We start from the raw sequence: 15,933 nt of genomic DNA, 5'->3' as shown, positions 1-15,933 counted from the left end.
GGGCATATAGTGATAATAACATTTGCACTAAGTGGCCACAACTCGAGTGATGTTTCTCAACATTTCGATGATGGATAGGGATCAACTTTGATTAATGGTTATGGTGGATAGGGATCGGCTTTGATTAATGGTTATGGTTTTCCTTATATTATATATACGAAAATTTTAAAGAATTGTAGTAAGACTAATCATTATAGAATTGAATAACTATGTCATTTTCATTTTATGAGAGTAGTAATGCTAAGAATTTTTTTACATAGTTATATTATTCATGCATTAAAATTATATTGTCCATACATGACATTCTAGATTCTCTAACCATAAAAGTCCACAAAAGTGAATTATGCATGAGGAGATCTGCAAATAGAATAGACCTAATTCCATATGTCACCAAGGATGTGACATGGCTATAAAAGTGTCTATTGGTTGCATTTTGTATGGGCATGTGATTTCAAAAGGAGAGGGCTAGAAGGGTTATGCTTAGAGGGCAAGAAATAATATTTTCAAAGTTCTCAATTGCAATATAGTGAAACGAGAGAGAGAGAGAGAGAGAGAGAGAGAAGAGAGAAAATTAAATGCATAGTTAAACCTTAGACAATCGTTTTATCTACTACAAAGAGATAAATGTCTATGTCAAATTATTGGTTTTAGAGTCAGAAGAGCATATGATAGGGACAACCAAGAACTCTTTAGTACATAAAATTTAGAGTGACCAAGTCCTCTAGACAAGTGGGATATGGATAATTGAGACGGATCATGTTAGTTTAATGAAATTTGCTTAGTTTACCGCCCCCTCCCCTCTCTTCTCTCTCTCTCTCTCTCTCTAGGAATCATGTTTAATTCTAAATTTGTTTAATTTACCATTCTCTCTCTCAATAGGAATCATGTTTAATTCTAAATTTGTTTAATTTACCATTCTCTCTCTCTCTCTCTCTCTCGGATTGGAAGGCTGGAGAAGGTGATAAATGAGTCATCCAAAGTGCATGGGCATTATTTATTATTGTGAAGGTGACACGAGGACATAAATCGAAATAGGTAATACCCACAGGCAAAAATAGGAAATATCAATCAACGAATCATTCATGCACACGTGAAGAAAAAAAGAGCACCCACAATGTAAAAAAAGCAAATTAGGAAGCCTCAATCAACGCACGCCGTTAAAAAAAAGCCTAGTGAGCCGGCGGCGTGCGAAACAAGTGGAGATGGGCTGTTGTACGACAGCTGCTACCATTTTGATTGGAAGCGCTCAACACGAAGTTGGCGGTGGCGTGACGATTTATATACTGGCGGTGGCGCGATGATTTATATACGTTCACGATCATCTGCTGGACCTTGCCTGTCTGTCATGAGCTTCGAGAATTCCGTTTAGCCCGCTTGCTGGACCTTGCCAAATTCCGTCCCTCTTCCCTTACACCGCCGTCCCGCCTGCTCCATTATTTGCATCCTTCCTTGAGTTCCTTCGACAATTTCTGCAGTCCATCTCCTCGTCTTACGCCATAGCTGCCTCGTTCTCTGATTGAATGATCGAATGCATAGCTTTATCGTTCTCTGATTGAATGATCAAAAGCATAGCTGAATCGTTTTCTGGTTGAATCATCAAAAGCTTTCACACACTTCTTTTACTCCTCCTCATCAAGCTTCGTGCTCTTCCAGTAGCACCTTTCCTGCAGTAGCCCAGCTCCTTGCACCAACAATTACCTCCTCTCAGCCATCACACCAGCTTTTCCTAGTCCAATCCTTGTAACTGCCTACTTCACGGCCCTGAAGCCGCCTCCTCTAGCATCGTCAGGACCATTAGGAGCCTTCCTCTGACCTCAGAGGATTCAACCTTGTACACTTCCGTTACAGATATGCAGCTGTAGCCCTCCTATGGTACCAGATTTAATGGACGAGCTTTCTTCGAAGGAATCGTCAGAGGAAAAAGGTCTGATCGCCAAAAGGAAAAAGAGAGCTTCTTTGTTTCAGAAGCTTTGGTGCAAATGTATCCGTCTGATGCAGCGTATTACAGCTTGCAGCAGGCGATCCTCTCCTCTTCACACTATTTCTGCTAGACGTGAGCTGGGGTTCCAAAGAACAGGACTGGTGCATGAAGACGAGCATCGGGAGCGCTCTCAACCGAACAGTCACTCACAACATCCCAAGATAGGCCCCCACTTTTGTGCACCTTTCGGGCTACACCTGTACATGCAAGTTTCTCATTGGGGATTGCAAAAGCGATGTAAGAGCAACTCTCAATCACGCAAGCTTCCAAAAGATATTCCTAAGGGCTTCCTAGCGCTCTATGTGGGCAAAGAGCATCGACGTTACGTAATCCCTGTCATTTATTTGAATCATCCTCTCTTCATAGATTTGCTTGACGCAGTACAGGAAAAATTCGGGTTTCAGCCGGAGGGAGCGCTACTGATACCTTGTGAGATTTCCGACTTTGAGCTAATGAGATCTCGCATTGAAAGGTGTTAAGCTTGCAGAATCGAGCTCCACGGATCCGTGCGACACATAGTTCCAAAATGTTTATGCCGAGAGCTCCCTCGTGTGCTGCTATTTTGTGCCACTTGTGCCAGATCGATGGGTCCTGGGGTAATGATTGGTAGACTCTATAAAATTTTCAAGATTGCAACAGGAGCAGTTCGAGCTCCCTTGTTGAAGCACTTGAAGCGTTATCAGCATCTCCCTTCTTGACAATCACCGGAATAGTACTGAGGGCAGGGACGGGACTCTTGCGCGCTCCTGTATTGTATAGTCGCCATTTCTACGGTCCGAAACATGCCATCTCAAAGACTACGAGCCATTTAAATAGGGAAGTAAAGAAAGGCGCGGAGAGAGAGACAGTTGGGCATTCAATTTGGTGTAGCTTTGAGATAGGTTTGAGGTTTGTCTTTTAATCTTTACAAATTTATGACTTCCGACCCGAAAATTATATCTAACTATCTGTTTATGGCTTCTTGAGCACCACCCAAAGAATTAAAAAGTAGCGTGCATTGATTGATTGTAAGGCAAATATGTTTCGTCCAACGACATAACGTGAAGCAATGTGGATTATTCCTCATCGTTCAAATGAGAAAACTTACCCTTTCAAAAGGAAAGAACTGGGAATTTAATAAGTTGCAACAATGAAACATCTTGCAACATAATTGGACAAGATATGGGACCCAAATCTGGGCCCACCTTGAGGGGCTTTACTCACTTGCCAAGGATACATATGCGTAAAGCTCTTGATATGAATCAATCTTGATTTAAGGCTCGTGATCCCGTCATTAGATCGATTAAGGCCCTTGATCCCATCATTGCTTCTTGCATTCATAAAAGGGGAGCCAACAAGAGAAATTCCTAGTCTCAACTTGGGCTCAATTCACCTAAGCAATTCCAGCATCCTAATAGCATTCAAGTTGCATATAAAACATTAGCTAAAACGATAGAGCTAACGAGATTTCTCATACTAGCTCTTCATCAGGGCGATAGAAGAGATGATCTTCCTAGAACCAGATCGCTCATCCATAGCCATAGCTCCTTTTTTAGCATTATCAACACTAGAAGTGAGGCAACATACTAATAGAGCTCCCTTTTCACACTTTGTGCCAAAACATGCTCCATTTACCAAATGCATCACAACCATAAAATCATGAAGAAAACCCACATGATAGGAGAGATCGCTCATCCATAGCCATAGCTCCTTTTTAAGCATCATCAACACTAGAAGTGAGGCAACATGCTTATAGAGCTCCCTTTTCACATTTTGTGACAAAACATGCCCAAATGGAGCCAACACGTTTTCATACAAAACCAAGAGGTGTGGGGAGCATGGGCTTAAAGCACTTGAAGAATTGACAAGAGGCAAAAGTAGATGGGGGTCTAGCAACGTTCGAGTGCTATAGCAACAATGGAGTGGTGCCCAAACAATGGGGTGGTCACTCCTCTTTTAGAGAATTTTTATTTGGGATCCAACTTGGTTGAACACTTAGTTAGCCTACAAGTTGGGAGCCCACAACTTGCCCACAATTTGGAGCACATAGTTTTGGTTGGCATGACGTAATTGAATGAGCTTGGTTACCACATAACCAAACTGGGGGCTGGTTGATATTCTGACTTCGAGGATGATTATGACATATAAAATCTCGTGAGGCATAATATGAACTCCGAAATCGCTCGCTCTCAGCCCTCAATCCAAAATTTTGGTGTTAACGCAACAAATGGGAAAATCCACAGGGCCAGCAAAATATGCCCTAAGAGTACACAATGGCCCTTGCAAAGAAGTACTCAAAAACTGAAGTGTTTTTTATTGGGGGAGGCAATCCCAATCATTGTATACAAGATGCACACACTATAAATACCCCAAAATTTTACTCCAATTTCCTTATCCTGCTAATAAAAAAGGATTAGGAATATCTGTTAAAACCTCAATCACAGAAAGGGACAAATGGAAAGACCTTCATTACAAACTAAAGATTCTAGAAAGCAAAATAAGGAAACTGCTCAAGCTCAAAATAAGGCAAGCAACAAGCAGCCAGTCTAATAAATGCAGCTCAACCCTGACCCTAGCCACCTTCCTGCGCCCCTTGTCATGGGTTGTTTCTTGTCCTGTTCCAGCTGATAATCTGTTTGGTATGAAAGATAATACAGATCTTCTGACCCTTCTAATCACACTATCAGCAGTTCTGATTCCACCAGCAACAATTCTTTCATTTTCCAGTAGCCCAGAATGCATCCTCTCACCTGTGCAAGTGCATCCACAGGAATTGTGCACACCTTTTTTAGCATTTTGTTCACAGCAGCCCTCTTGGGCACAAGAGGACGTGTTACAAAGTTTAGGATGAGGTTGCTGCTCTGCATCTCCAGTGGGAGTTTCCAAAGAATGTCTTCTTTCATCACCCTGTCTAATCTTTTCTGGAAGGTAAGCATTCACTGTACGCAAATCAGGCGTCAAGGCAATCTCCCTTGTGGACCCCTTTGTGATCATTGGCTTGGAAATGAACTGAACGACCTCTCCCACTACTGACCACCTTCCAACTGCAGTCACTTTGACATCAATAGAGCTTCCTAACAAAGACTCAGAGGGTGGCAGTAGGACCTGAACATATGACTTTGTATGGCCCACCTGCAGCACAAAGCGCTTCACTTGTTAAACTAAGTAAACAAACTCATTTTTCACATCCTACAAGCAGAGAAGCACCCAAACACACCAAATGGATGCCATCTGCTGCCACATCCGTCACCCAAACTCTCAAAATCTTGCCCTCCAAATCCTTGTAGGGAGAAAATGACTCAAAGAGAGTTGTCAGCTGACGGCTCCTCTTCTTCACTTCCCCTGTTGGCACCCGTTTCATGCGTGCTGCAGGTGTTCCTAATTTTAAAAATAGAGATAAAACTCATAAGCACTTATCGAGCAGCCAATATTTCAGTTTCAAACCATCTTGAGACTTTTATACAATTGCATGCACACAGCATACCAGGTCTAGGATAAAATTGTGAAATATGTATTTGGGGGAACTTGTAATCCTCAATCAATCTGATTGTTTCTTGGAAGTCATCCTGAGTTTCACCTGCAAAACAATTATGTCATGGTCTTGTAGATGGGTTGAATTGTAAAAACAATGTGACAATTTGTCCCCATAAGGGCAAGGCTACATATAATTGCTGAGAAAAAGGTTCACATATACCTCCATAAGACAAGAAAATATGCAGCCTTACCCACTGAGAACTGAAAATAAAGAAAGAGCAAGAAAAAGAATGGAAAAAGAGAGTTCTCGTGCACGACTCGCATAGGCCAACGTCTTTAACTTGAAGCCGCAGCCTAGATCCCCTTGAGAGAGCAACATTGGGTTGAGTAGGAGGTTCCTCAATAGGTTATCTCCCACTTTTCATCACGTCTTTGGACCAGCCGCAGGCCACGGAAGACATCCTCTTTCTTCTGGACGGTAGCGCATAGAGCCTGCGGTGGTTGCAGATGCAGGTAGATGGTAGTTGCCACTATTGAGCCAATAGAGTCTTGGAGATGTTTCCGCATTGTCTCAGGGGCAGTCCAGCAGTGCAGAGGATCTGGTTGGGTGCCATCCACATTGTGGCCAGCACACAGAGAATGCAGCGAGACTTCACTTGGAGGATAGTTGTGTGGCTGACCCCGGGGGGTCATGCCTTCCCCTGCAGGATTCAAGGCCAGCAGCTATTCAAGAGAGAGGCACAGGATGCAACACCTCCTGTCCGCCCGCGACCTTTGTTTTCGCGAAAACAGAGTGATGGGAGACAGTGTCCAGCATCACTGCCTAGAACATCTAGGTTGCCCACTGCAAATTTGTGATGGGAGACCATCAGGATCCCCTGAGAACCAGCCTCGTCGCCATCTGGCAGGATATCATCTACACCCTGCACGCCACGTGAGTGCGTGGAACTTCAGGTTCTAGAGAGACCGCCAAAAGGTGGGAGCGGTTTTGCAAGGCCTAGTCTGCAGGAATATTTTATTCCACGCATGGTATTCACTGGAAGTATAGATTTCCTGAAACAAGCTAGTTTCTCTGACAGCTAGATGTTTCTCTTTATCCCACGATCAGCACCTTGAGGATTGCTGATTTGTGTGGTTGTTGCCTAGTCTGCAGGAATATTTTATTCCACGCATGGTATTCACTGGAAGTATAGATTTCCTGAAACAAGCTAGTTTCTCTGACAGCTAGATGTTTCTCTTTATCCCACGATCAACACCTTGAGGATTGCTGATTTGTGTGGTTGTTTTCTTAGCATACATAGAAGGTTTTTTCTTGGGGGAAGAGGGAGGACCGGGGGGGGGGGGGGAGGGGGGGGGGGTGAAGCTGTGCTCTAGATCTCAAAAGATCTCTTGGTAAATTTAAACTAAGCTACCCAACAAACAACTACAATAACAAAAAGTAAGAAGACGAGATGGAACAGAGAAAGAAAGAAAGAAAAGTTCTTTAGTCTTCGGAAGACCGAGAGGTCTATGAGACTGGAGCTAGATACAAAACAAGCTGAAAGGGTGAAGCTACGAACAGAGCACCAACCCCCATACTACAAACTACATGCTACATAGCCATGAGAACACCAATACAAAGCCAAAACATAATGTCCATATCAGTATGACCCTCCTCATCACCGCAATCATCATATGTCATCAGGGTACAAGCAGAATCCAACTCCACATCATGACGAGGCAGTGGTATAAAGCCAGAAATAGAGTGTTGTCGACTATCCGTGGGCGCTGCCCGGCGTGGTCTCCTGGCAGAAGCTCTACGTCTGACCATGGCTACAGTAACCCCAATCGGTTGTACCCCTATCCTGAACATGGAGGGGATGTCTCCAAGTGTAATATGCATGTCCATCCTCTGTCAGGTATAACGTGTCACTGGATCCTAGTCTTGCTGGTTATAACCTGCCTGGCCTGGCTGGAAGAACTCCATGATCATGCTCTGAGAGGAGTCTTCCAATGTATCCCGTCCCCATCTCTATGATCTGAGTAAGTGATCTCGGTGTCTAACTGCCTCATGGATGAAAGCAGCCAAGCATCTCTGGTCTGGAAAGGCGAGGAAGCGGGCAAGCAGCCCGAAGCTGTCTCTAAAGAGACAATAGAAGCAACCACGGATCTCGTAGTAAATTGGACACCTGAAGATGAAATGCTCCTCTAACTCAATCTCTTGTAGCTCACGTAAAGTGCATATGCGCCGCTCCCTAAGTACTCCTTCAGCTCGCTCACTCTCAATGCGAAGTCGATGCAAGGAAACCCAAAAGTGCCTGACAGAGATCTTCAATGAATGGGGGAGGTGAATCCGGGTAAATCCAAGAGGATCAATAAAACCCTCGTCGGAAATACATAGGCAATGGTCTCTGTAGAGGCTAAGCTTCACCAGGAGTCTCTGCAGTTCCAACCAGGTCCGAAATGTGTGTAGCTATAGGAGATCCTTGCGTATAACATGGTTAACCTCTTGATACCTAATCGGTAGAAACGATGGCAGTCTGTCCATGTGGAGCCCCAATCTCTCGAACTACCTGCATGTATGTGCATACCAGCATCTCTGGTCAACCTCAGATGCAAAGGCCACAGAGGAGGACAGTGATGCAATCTGCATCGCCAAAAGGTGCAGTCTCCATACCCCCTGATGTGATATATATACGTGATGATCTGGAACGTTGCCTCATGTAACGGGGATGATCCAAACTTGGCCTGAATAATCCGATGAGGAACCGACGGCTTACTGCAAATCATACGTGACAATATGAGAACCTAGAGATGCTCCACCCGAGCCCACTCTACATCAGAAAGATCTGGCCCCTAACTAGGGCTGCCATACATCCCAGCTGGTCGGACCAACGAGTCAAAAAGGAGGACAGTCCTGAAAGTGCAAGTGGAAGCAATGCCTCTTCAAACTTGCTAGAGAAACGTAAACATCTACTGAGGAGACTTGCATAGCTGGTCTCATCGTAAAGATAAGGCCAGAAAAGAGAAACCCTAGGTATTCTGCAAGACGAGACAATCTCAACCGGTGATCTGTCAAATGTGAAATGCTCTCTGTGCATGGCTGCTCGGGAGGATTGAAGATCATACCCTTGGTTTTGCCAAGGTTGACTTCAGATCATGAGACTCATGAAAAGACTGTAATGCATCTAAATGTCTCTAAAGGCCCTCAACAGAAGAAGATAAAAGCACCACATCATCTGCATACAATAAGAACTGAATCAAAGCACTAGCAAGAGGCAACCAGCCCCACCTAAAGTCTGCATAAAGGTCTCGAGCTCATCTACATAGAGGCCAAACAGTGTAGGCGAAAGAGGGCACCCGTGTTTGACCCCAAACGGTGCTCATGATCTCCTCTGTCCAACCAGCCCCTATCCTAACTCTGCCCGAGACTCTCTCGTAAAGTGCCATGACAGCCCAAATGATCTCCTAGTCATAACCCAGATCCTGCAACAGTTTGATAAGGCGGGCCCTCGATACAGTATCAAAGGCTGTGCAAAAATCCACAAAGCAACAATAAACCTTCTGCTTCCGTGCCCTAGCCATCTCGATGATACATTTGAGTGTATGTGATCCATGGTCCCATGGTCATGTCACAACGCTGCCCGCCCCTCTGCTCTGAGTCCCTACATCTCTGCGAAGCGGCTAGCTTCGGTATCAAGTACCGATGCATAGATCTTGGACATGACATGTCCACTCATGATGGTCCTATAGTTCCACGGGTCCATGGGATCCTCTGTCTTGTGAATAGGTGAAATAGTGTTAAGGGTCCGAGTGCGTGGAAAGCCAAGACAAACAGCTTCATTAAACAGTTTCGCTAGGATCGGGGCTAAGATGTCAATCCCATATGCGATGAATTCAATACACAAGCCCTCATAATCTTTCGCTCGACCATTATGAAGCTTCATCATGGCGTCTTTAACGCCACCCTTAGTGAGGAGGGTGCACGACGTCGAACGGGGTGTGTGTGAAAGGTCAAAGGTGGGCTGGGATGTCATATAAGGTGCGTTCATAAGTGTGCCTAATCTAGGTATCTGTGAGAGGTGAGGGGGACTGTCGCTCAAGGAATTTCCTCTAGAAGTCCTTGGAGTTGTTACTAAACAAGGAGTTCAGTTGCTCCTCATTCTGGCAGATAAAAGCCCGTTTCTTCCTGTGAACCAATCCGCGATACTCACACATCATCTTCTGTTCAGTCAGAAGATTATGGTTGGTCTCGAATCTGAGTTGACAGCCCAAAGCCTTACACTCATCATCATACCAACTAGTGCATGGAACGGCCCCCCAGTGTGGTGGGCGAGTAGAACAAGTAGTGTATAGGAATGCCTGAAAGTGCAGCCTCGTGAAGTGAGCGAGTAATCAAAGCTAAACGATCCTCTAGAAGGGGTACGAAATGTAGTAGGAGACAACAACAAGCATAGCTCCTAAAACTGTTGGGAGGATGCTTGCATGATAAACCGAACTATGCCCAAGAGCTTGACGTAGCGAAGGACACTTGGATTTCAACTGCTGGTGGTTTCCATTCTAGACTAACACAAGGTCAATGATGGAGCTCCCTTGCTAACTCCTCCCATCAACATGCCTGCTTAAATGCCAATCCTTGAGCATCCTGTTGCGTGCACGTTAAAAGCTTTAGATGGGATAAGACAAGGCAGCCTATAAAATTAGGAAGCCCAAAAGAACCAGCAGAACTAACAAAAAAGAAATCATTGTTTACTGGAGGCAGGAAAAAACCTGGAAAACCACAGATCACATCAGTGGCTATCTGCATTCCTGGAACCAGCTTCAAAAGAGTATCGACTACCTTTCTGAATTCCCCGACAGTGTATTCCCGTTTCATAGCCTAGAAAGCAGTCAACAGAAAATGCTGAAATCAAAATTACAACTCAATGGTTTAAAGTTCTGCATAGCAAACTTATGCAGATTATTAACAATGACAAAGCAGCTTACTATTTCCTTCTGAGTATATGTTCCTGCTTTAATACCCTGTAGAAATGTGATTATTTGTCACAGCAATACAGGCGTGTTTGGTATGACACATAACTTATGAAGACCTAAATTGAATGCAAACCAATTATGCACCAATTTCCACATGTGCAAGAAGAAAGCGTTGATGAAGAAATGCAGATATGCAGACTAAAATTTTCAAATTTATGAAAACATAGATGGCTTTAAAGTAGGACAGTGTCGCATAAATTGTTGCATAGATTTATGAAAACATAGATGGCTTACATGTAGGACAGTGTCGCTTCCAGACTGTACAGGGACATGAAGAAAGGAGTAAACACATGGGTGGCAAAGTATTTCCGCAATTTCCTCAAGATGCTCTAAGATGTAAGGTGGATTAGTCATGCCAATTCGAAGCATAACAGTTCTGTCTTTGGGAAGCTCGGCCACAAGAGCACGCAAAAGAGTTGGAAGATTGGTTTGAATATCATGGCCTGCAAGAGTAAAAACCATCAGAGCAAAGCAACTTCTGATCTTGATTCCAGGTTTCAGCAATTGATAAGTTAAGCAGGACTACTATTGATAGTCTACATGTCTTTGTAAAAATGAGCATCCACACTTACAAATGCAATAATGAGTGAGTTAAAAAAACAAGAAACTACATCAATGCATGCTGTACTTCTGCTAGCAACTTGGACAAAAATTTCGAGTAGAATAGACCAGGTCATAACAAGAACCCCAAATTTTCAAAAGGAAAATCGAATAATTGGCAAAAAATAAGGGCGTGGAGTGGTTGAGGGAGAATAAAGTATCAATGTTATTTCTTGTAATGTTTTTATGGCTATCTGATGCTGGGGCTACTTCAATGTACTAAGACCACGTTCACAAACAAAACTCTCACGAACAGACATTGTATCATAGTGTAAATATACATGGAAAGCATACACAAGGCTTGAAGGGAGAAGTTATTGCTTTTGCAGTAGGATAATAACCAAGGGTTTCTACAACCAGTGACCGCTTATCTCAACCTCTCTCCGTCACTGCCCCTCTTCTCAGCCCTTTACGCCCTCTGCGCTGCCTCACCTCCTCCGTCCACCTCAGGCTGCCCTCCTCGCCCCTCTTTCAGCATCTTTCCTCCTTGTTGAGCTGCAGCTGCAGCTCCCCCCCGCCGCCTCACTCCTAACCCTCCACTGCCTGTTTGCATCCGTCCCCCCTCCCAGCCCAAAAAAAGAAACAAGGCACAAACGAACTGGCTATTTGCAACCAGCATGCTGCCTCCCCTTTCCCCCTGCTTTCTTCTCTTGATGCAGCAAGTACATGATGCAGGATTTTGTCCTCATGGAAGCCTGCAGACTTGGAAAGGTGCAAGACAATGGTCAGGCTAGATCCATTGTCTGCACTTTTGTAACCCCAAGTACAGCACAATATCCTACATAGAAGCGCTATATTTCTGTGAGGTCCGCCTTTCTACGTCTGCACAGCAGGAGATAGAGAGGACAAAATACCTCACTCACAGAAGGAAAATTCTACATGCCAATGTAACAAGGATAAGGTGGCCTAGGCATGCAGTGCTACCCCTCGTGGAAAGGGGCAGGCCTAGGCCCAGAGGAAGCAGATATAATTTTTTTGGTAATATGGGCTGCCCCACAACAAAGATTTTAACATGCACTCCTTGTGGGGGCCTAAGAAGGCATCAAGCAAGCACGGACAGGGGGGAATTGCATGTCTAGTCCGTCGTGCCCTTGGTCCCGCAGTTTCCATACAGAGCATGGATGCACACAGATACACCTGGTCGAAACTGAATCGGCTCCACTCCCAAACCCTCTACATTACAGGTTGCTATAACCCCCCATCATGATTCCATGTACTAGACAGCAAAAAGCACAGCTAATACATTAGTTCAGGGAGGGCAGAAGGCAACTCCCAAGGACTGCATAAAAGGACTCCGAATTATTATAAAAGACTATATTGTAGTTTGAAAATGAAGACGATAAACAGCCATACATCAGTTCAAGACTGAGGGTCTATTGGTTCGGACTTGAACTCCTTGATGAGGGCCACGCCCTCACGATGTACTGCCCATTTTCCATCCTTCCTAGCAAGCAGCCTTAACCTTGGCTAATTCCGTTGCCTTTAGGTTCAGTTGTCGGCTATCCATATCTTGGTACCTTTCAAATTGTGCGATTAAGAACCAACGATGGGTCAGTTAAGGCCCCCTCGTTGGTGTGTCCTTGCATTGGGAGAGGGTGTTGAGGCAGCAACTAACAAGTATAGGATTTAACTGGATGGAGTCGAGGTGCGATCCTCGCAAGGCAACATCATGATCCTGGGGGAAATGAATGGTCCCACTCAAATGTATCAATTGAATGTTGATTCAGACACCTCATGGCCTTGGGTGAGGTAGGATGACACATTTGATAGAGGTTGGGACCGCATTTCAAAGGATGCAGCACACAACCATGATCACCATGGAAGGCACCTTAGACAGTTCTGTGGCAACACCAGACTCCTGACTCTAAATGGCATGTCTCACATTCCCCCATTCTAGATGGGCGAATGCCATTCTCTAATAACTATTATCAAACAGGGCATCCAGGGCCCACATCTATGCACCTCAGAACCTCTATTTGTTACTATATGTGCATGATATGGTTTTGCTGGAGAGCTCATTCACTTCTTTGGCTGCCCCAATACAAGCCGGGATTTTGTGGGCTCCAACTCCCTTTCAGCTCCTGCAGATCAATGCTTTTACTGCTTTGGATGATTATAAAGGCTTTTCTGAGTTCCATTGACTTCCACTGGCATAAGATATCATGGCATTATCTTTCTCCCATGAACTTTTTGCTCATCATTTATGCCAAGAGAAGTTCAGAAAGGGCAGATGCTTCCATCACTAGATCTAGGAAACAGTTCCAAGCTTCTTCCTCACGCTGATGAAGATTGTTAGCTCCAACATTCATGTCTTGGTAGTGTTCCTCATTGCCGCCAAAGACAGCTGATTCCCAATCATTTGCATCTTGGGTCTCAAGAGAACCCTTTTAGGCGTACTTTTTGGCCTGCTGCAATCAGCATCAAGGGAGGGACTTGCATTTCTGTTTCGGCCACCATTCTCTGTCTTGGTGCTAGGATTGGAGCTTCATGACCTGCCCCTTTCTCCATAAGTATGAAAGTAGGGGTCTCCACAATAGTGCCCAAATGAATAAAATAGAACGAAGCAAAGGACAGGAGATTGGTTGTGGATGCAATTGATGGACTGCAAAACCAGATGGGAGCGCTTTCTGCCCAGTGAAGTTGTCCTCTACTATCAAATCATGGTACTAGCCAGAATGAAGGCTAAGTGAGCTGGGCTATGGTGCACTAGTTTTGAATTGTCTCTCCAGGGGCAAGTTGAAGGACAATGCCACCCGGTCTAAAAATTGTCACCTCTTGTATGTGGCTATCCTTGAGGAAGAAATTGGCCTAGAACCATTCCATGTGCTTCCATGTGAGGTGAGGCCAAAAATTTCTCCACCACTGCTCTATCTTGCAGATCTTGTCTTGAGCTCTTGACCAATCATTATCTTGGCCTGAGAGCAGGGTTTTAATAGTAGTTGGCCTTGCAAATTAAGGAAATTTGAGAGTATCACAGAGTTGAGGCAAAGATTTACATCCACGGAAAACCAAATAGGCCCATGATCCGAGAGCCCATCGTTATACAGAACGAAAGAGGAAGCCTATAGCACTTGTAAAGAACAAGAAAGAGAGAGAGGGGAGCCGGAATAGAATGTAGAGAAGAAGAGTGGAGGCGATGGAGGGGGGACACAGAGAGAGAGAGAGAGAGAGAGAGAGAGATGCTTTCTATCTATTTCTCATTCATAAAGAACAACCTCTCATCCATAGTAAAGCATGTTCAGACCAGACATCCTTGAAACAAAATCAACATAAACTTGCATGGACACTCAACTCGCATATCAGGTGATACAAAGTTTAAGACTCGCATATCAGGTGATACAAAGTTTCAGTTAATTGCAAACCATAAGCTCCCGTATCTTCACTACTAAGCCATATTTCTTTAACCTCATCAGCAACCACAGATTTCATCCTTTCAACCTGCTTGTAAAAATCATGTCATTAGAAAGTGTCAACTGGGAAAACAAGGGAGTACAGACTCCACTTTTTAGCAAGCAATAACACAACAAATGAAAACACATCTTACCAAAGTCAACACTGGATAGCTTCCCAAGTGGCCTCGTGCATGTTTAGTTTTACAATATGTGCAAGCCCCTAAACAACCAACATTTATCGGCAGTATCTCCACAAATTTATTCTTTCTAACCTGCCACATAGTTCCAGTAACAAGAATAAATTGTTGATCACATGATATGTATACAGAGAGTTCTGGCATTTCTTCAAAGAAACTAACACAACTTCTTTCTGCAAAACAGCAATATATTGGATGATAATTCTCAGAATTACATGCTGAAAAACACTCAGCTGCAGTGCACAGCACGTGTTGGAAAAATAATGGCCATTTTGATAAGCCAAAATGTACAAAGACCATGAATCTCAGAATATCTTACTAGCGATGCCTCGCTTGACTATGTCAACATAAAGCATGGTTAAAACCGGAACCTTATCAATGTAGAGTGTTAATTCGACGACCAGAGAGTGAAAACTTCAAACTATTAATAGATGAAAAGCCAACCAATTAGTGAATTAAATACTAAATAGCAAATTAGAAAGCATAGGAGTTTAGCGAACTTTGCTGTTCACAGGCTGTAACCCACACTGAGTTTCTTCCAAAGCACATACTAAGGCTCTTCAATGTCTGACCTCACTATCTGCACATTATATTCGCCATATATCTTGAGAGAATCATTTTAGAATAAGGTCCCTGAGGTTTTCCCCAGCCTTCCTCCCAAACAGCAAAAGAGAAAGAAGTATGTCAATCATATCTCTTACCTTTGGCAAATCAAGAGCAGGAAGAGAACTTCTACGCAGAAGCCTCACTTCATGCCCTCTTAGTGTTTCCTCCACAACCTCCACCACACGATCGATCTGCTGCACACCTACAATGCTGACTCCATCCAAGTCTTTCAGGCCCTTACTGCCCTGAGGCACACAACCAGCTACAACTAGAGGCTTCCGCTCATGCTTGCCTCTCCGAATAAGAGTTTCCATGGCTGATTGGCTTGGAGATTTTACCGTACATCTGTCCTAAACATATTAGAAAGAAACCACACAAATGAATATGACAAATTGATTGTATTGAGGAAGAAGGATTAAAAATCAATCAGCAACCATTTTTGACAGACTGGTGTAAACAAAACCTCTTAATACTTCCATAGATGAGGTTAGGTTCTCACGTGTTGATTAACCACAAATCTGCCTCATCTGGATTGTCAGCAATATTGTAACCATATGCAGAGAGTTGTCCTGCCATGTATTCGCTGTCACTCTGTGTCAAGCAGGTAAGAGGTACACTCTAACTTAGAACGTTTCTTTGCCGGTTCTCATTACTGAAATCATGTCTTGAAATGCCTTAAATAGAGCAAAAG

The 15,933-nt window shown here is 44.0% G+C and overlaps 1 protein-coding gene across 2 annotated transcripts in view; it reads right to left on the bottom strand.

The window, feature by feature from the left end:
• Window positions 1-4,307: 4,307 nt before the first annotated feature.
• Window positions 4,308-15,933, bottom strand: part of LOC147888833 (Methylthiotransferase) — a 28,693-nt gene continuing 17,067 nt past the window's right edge. The window contains exons 3-11 of one of the 2 annotated variants that reach the window (XM_087392458.1): window positions 15,742-15,833; window positions 15,338-15,587; window positions 14,592-14,711; window positions 14,410-14,485; window positions 10,682-10,890; window positions 10,184-10,292; window positions 5,445-5,537; window positions 5,178-5,338; window positions 4,308-5,092 (exon numbers count right to left, since the gene is read on the bottom strand). In XM_087392458.1, the coding sequence (XP_087248584.1) occupies window positions 4,430-5,092; window positions 5,178-5,338; window positions 5,445-5,537; window positions 10,184-10,292; window positions 10,682-10,890; window positions 14,410-14,485; window positions 14,592-14,711; window positions 15,338-15,587; window positions 15,742-15,833 (1,773 nt within the window). In that variant the 3' untranslated portion in view covers window positions 4,308-4,429. Of the gene's footprint in view, window positions 5,093-5,177; window positions 5,339-5,444; window positions 5,538-10,183; window positions 10,293-10,681; window positions 10,891-14,409; window positions 14,486-14,591; window positions 14,712-15,337; window positions 15,593-15,741; window positions 15,834-15,933 lie in introns of those variants that run through there. The other variant, XM_087392459.1, reaches the window with a different exon arrangement.

The sequence above is a fragment of the Dipteris shenzhenensis genome, chromosome 21 (assembly GCF_047967505.1).
Source record: "Dipteris shenzhenensis isolate YYH24624 ecotype China chromosome 21, Dip_SZ_1.0, whole genome shotgun sequence".
NCBI classification, from domain to species: domain Eukaryota; kingdom Viridiplantae; phylum Streptophyta; class Polypodiopsida; order Gleicheniales; family Dipteridaceae; genus Dipteris; species Dipteris shenzhenensis.
This window is presented reverse-complemented; position numbering and strand designations above follow the sequence as displayed.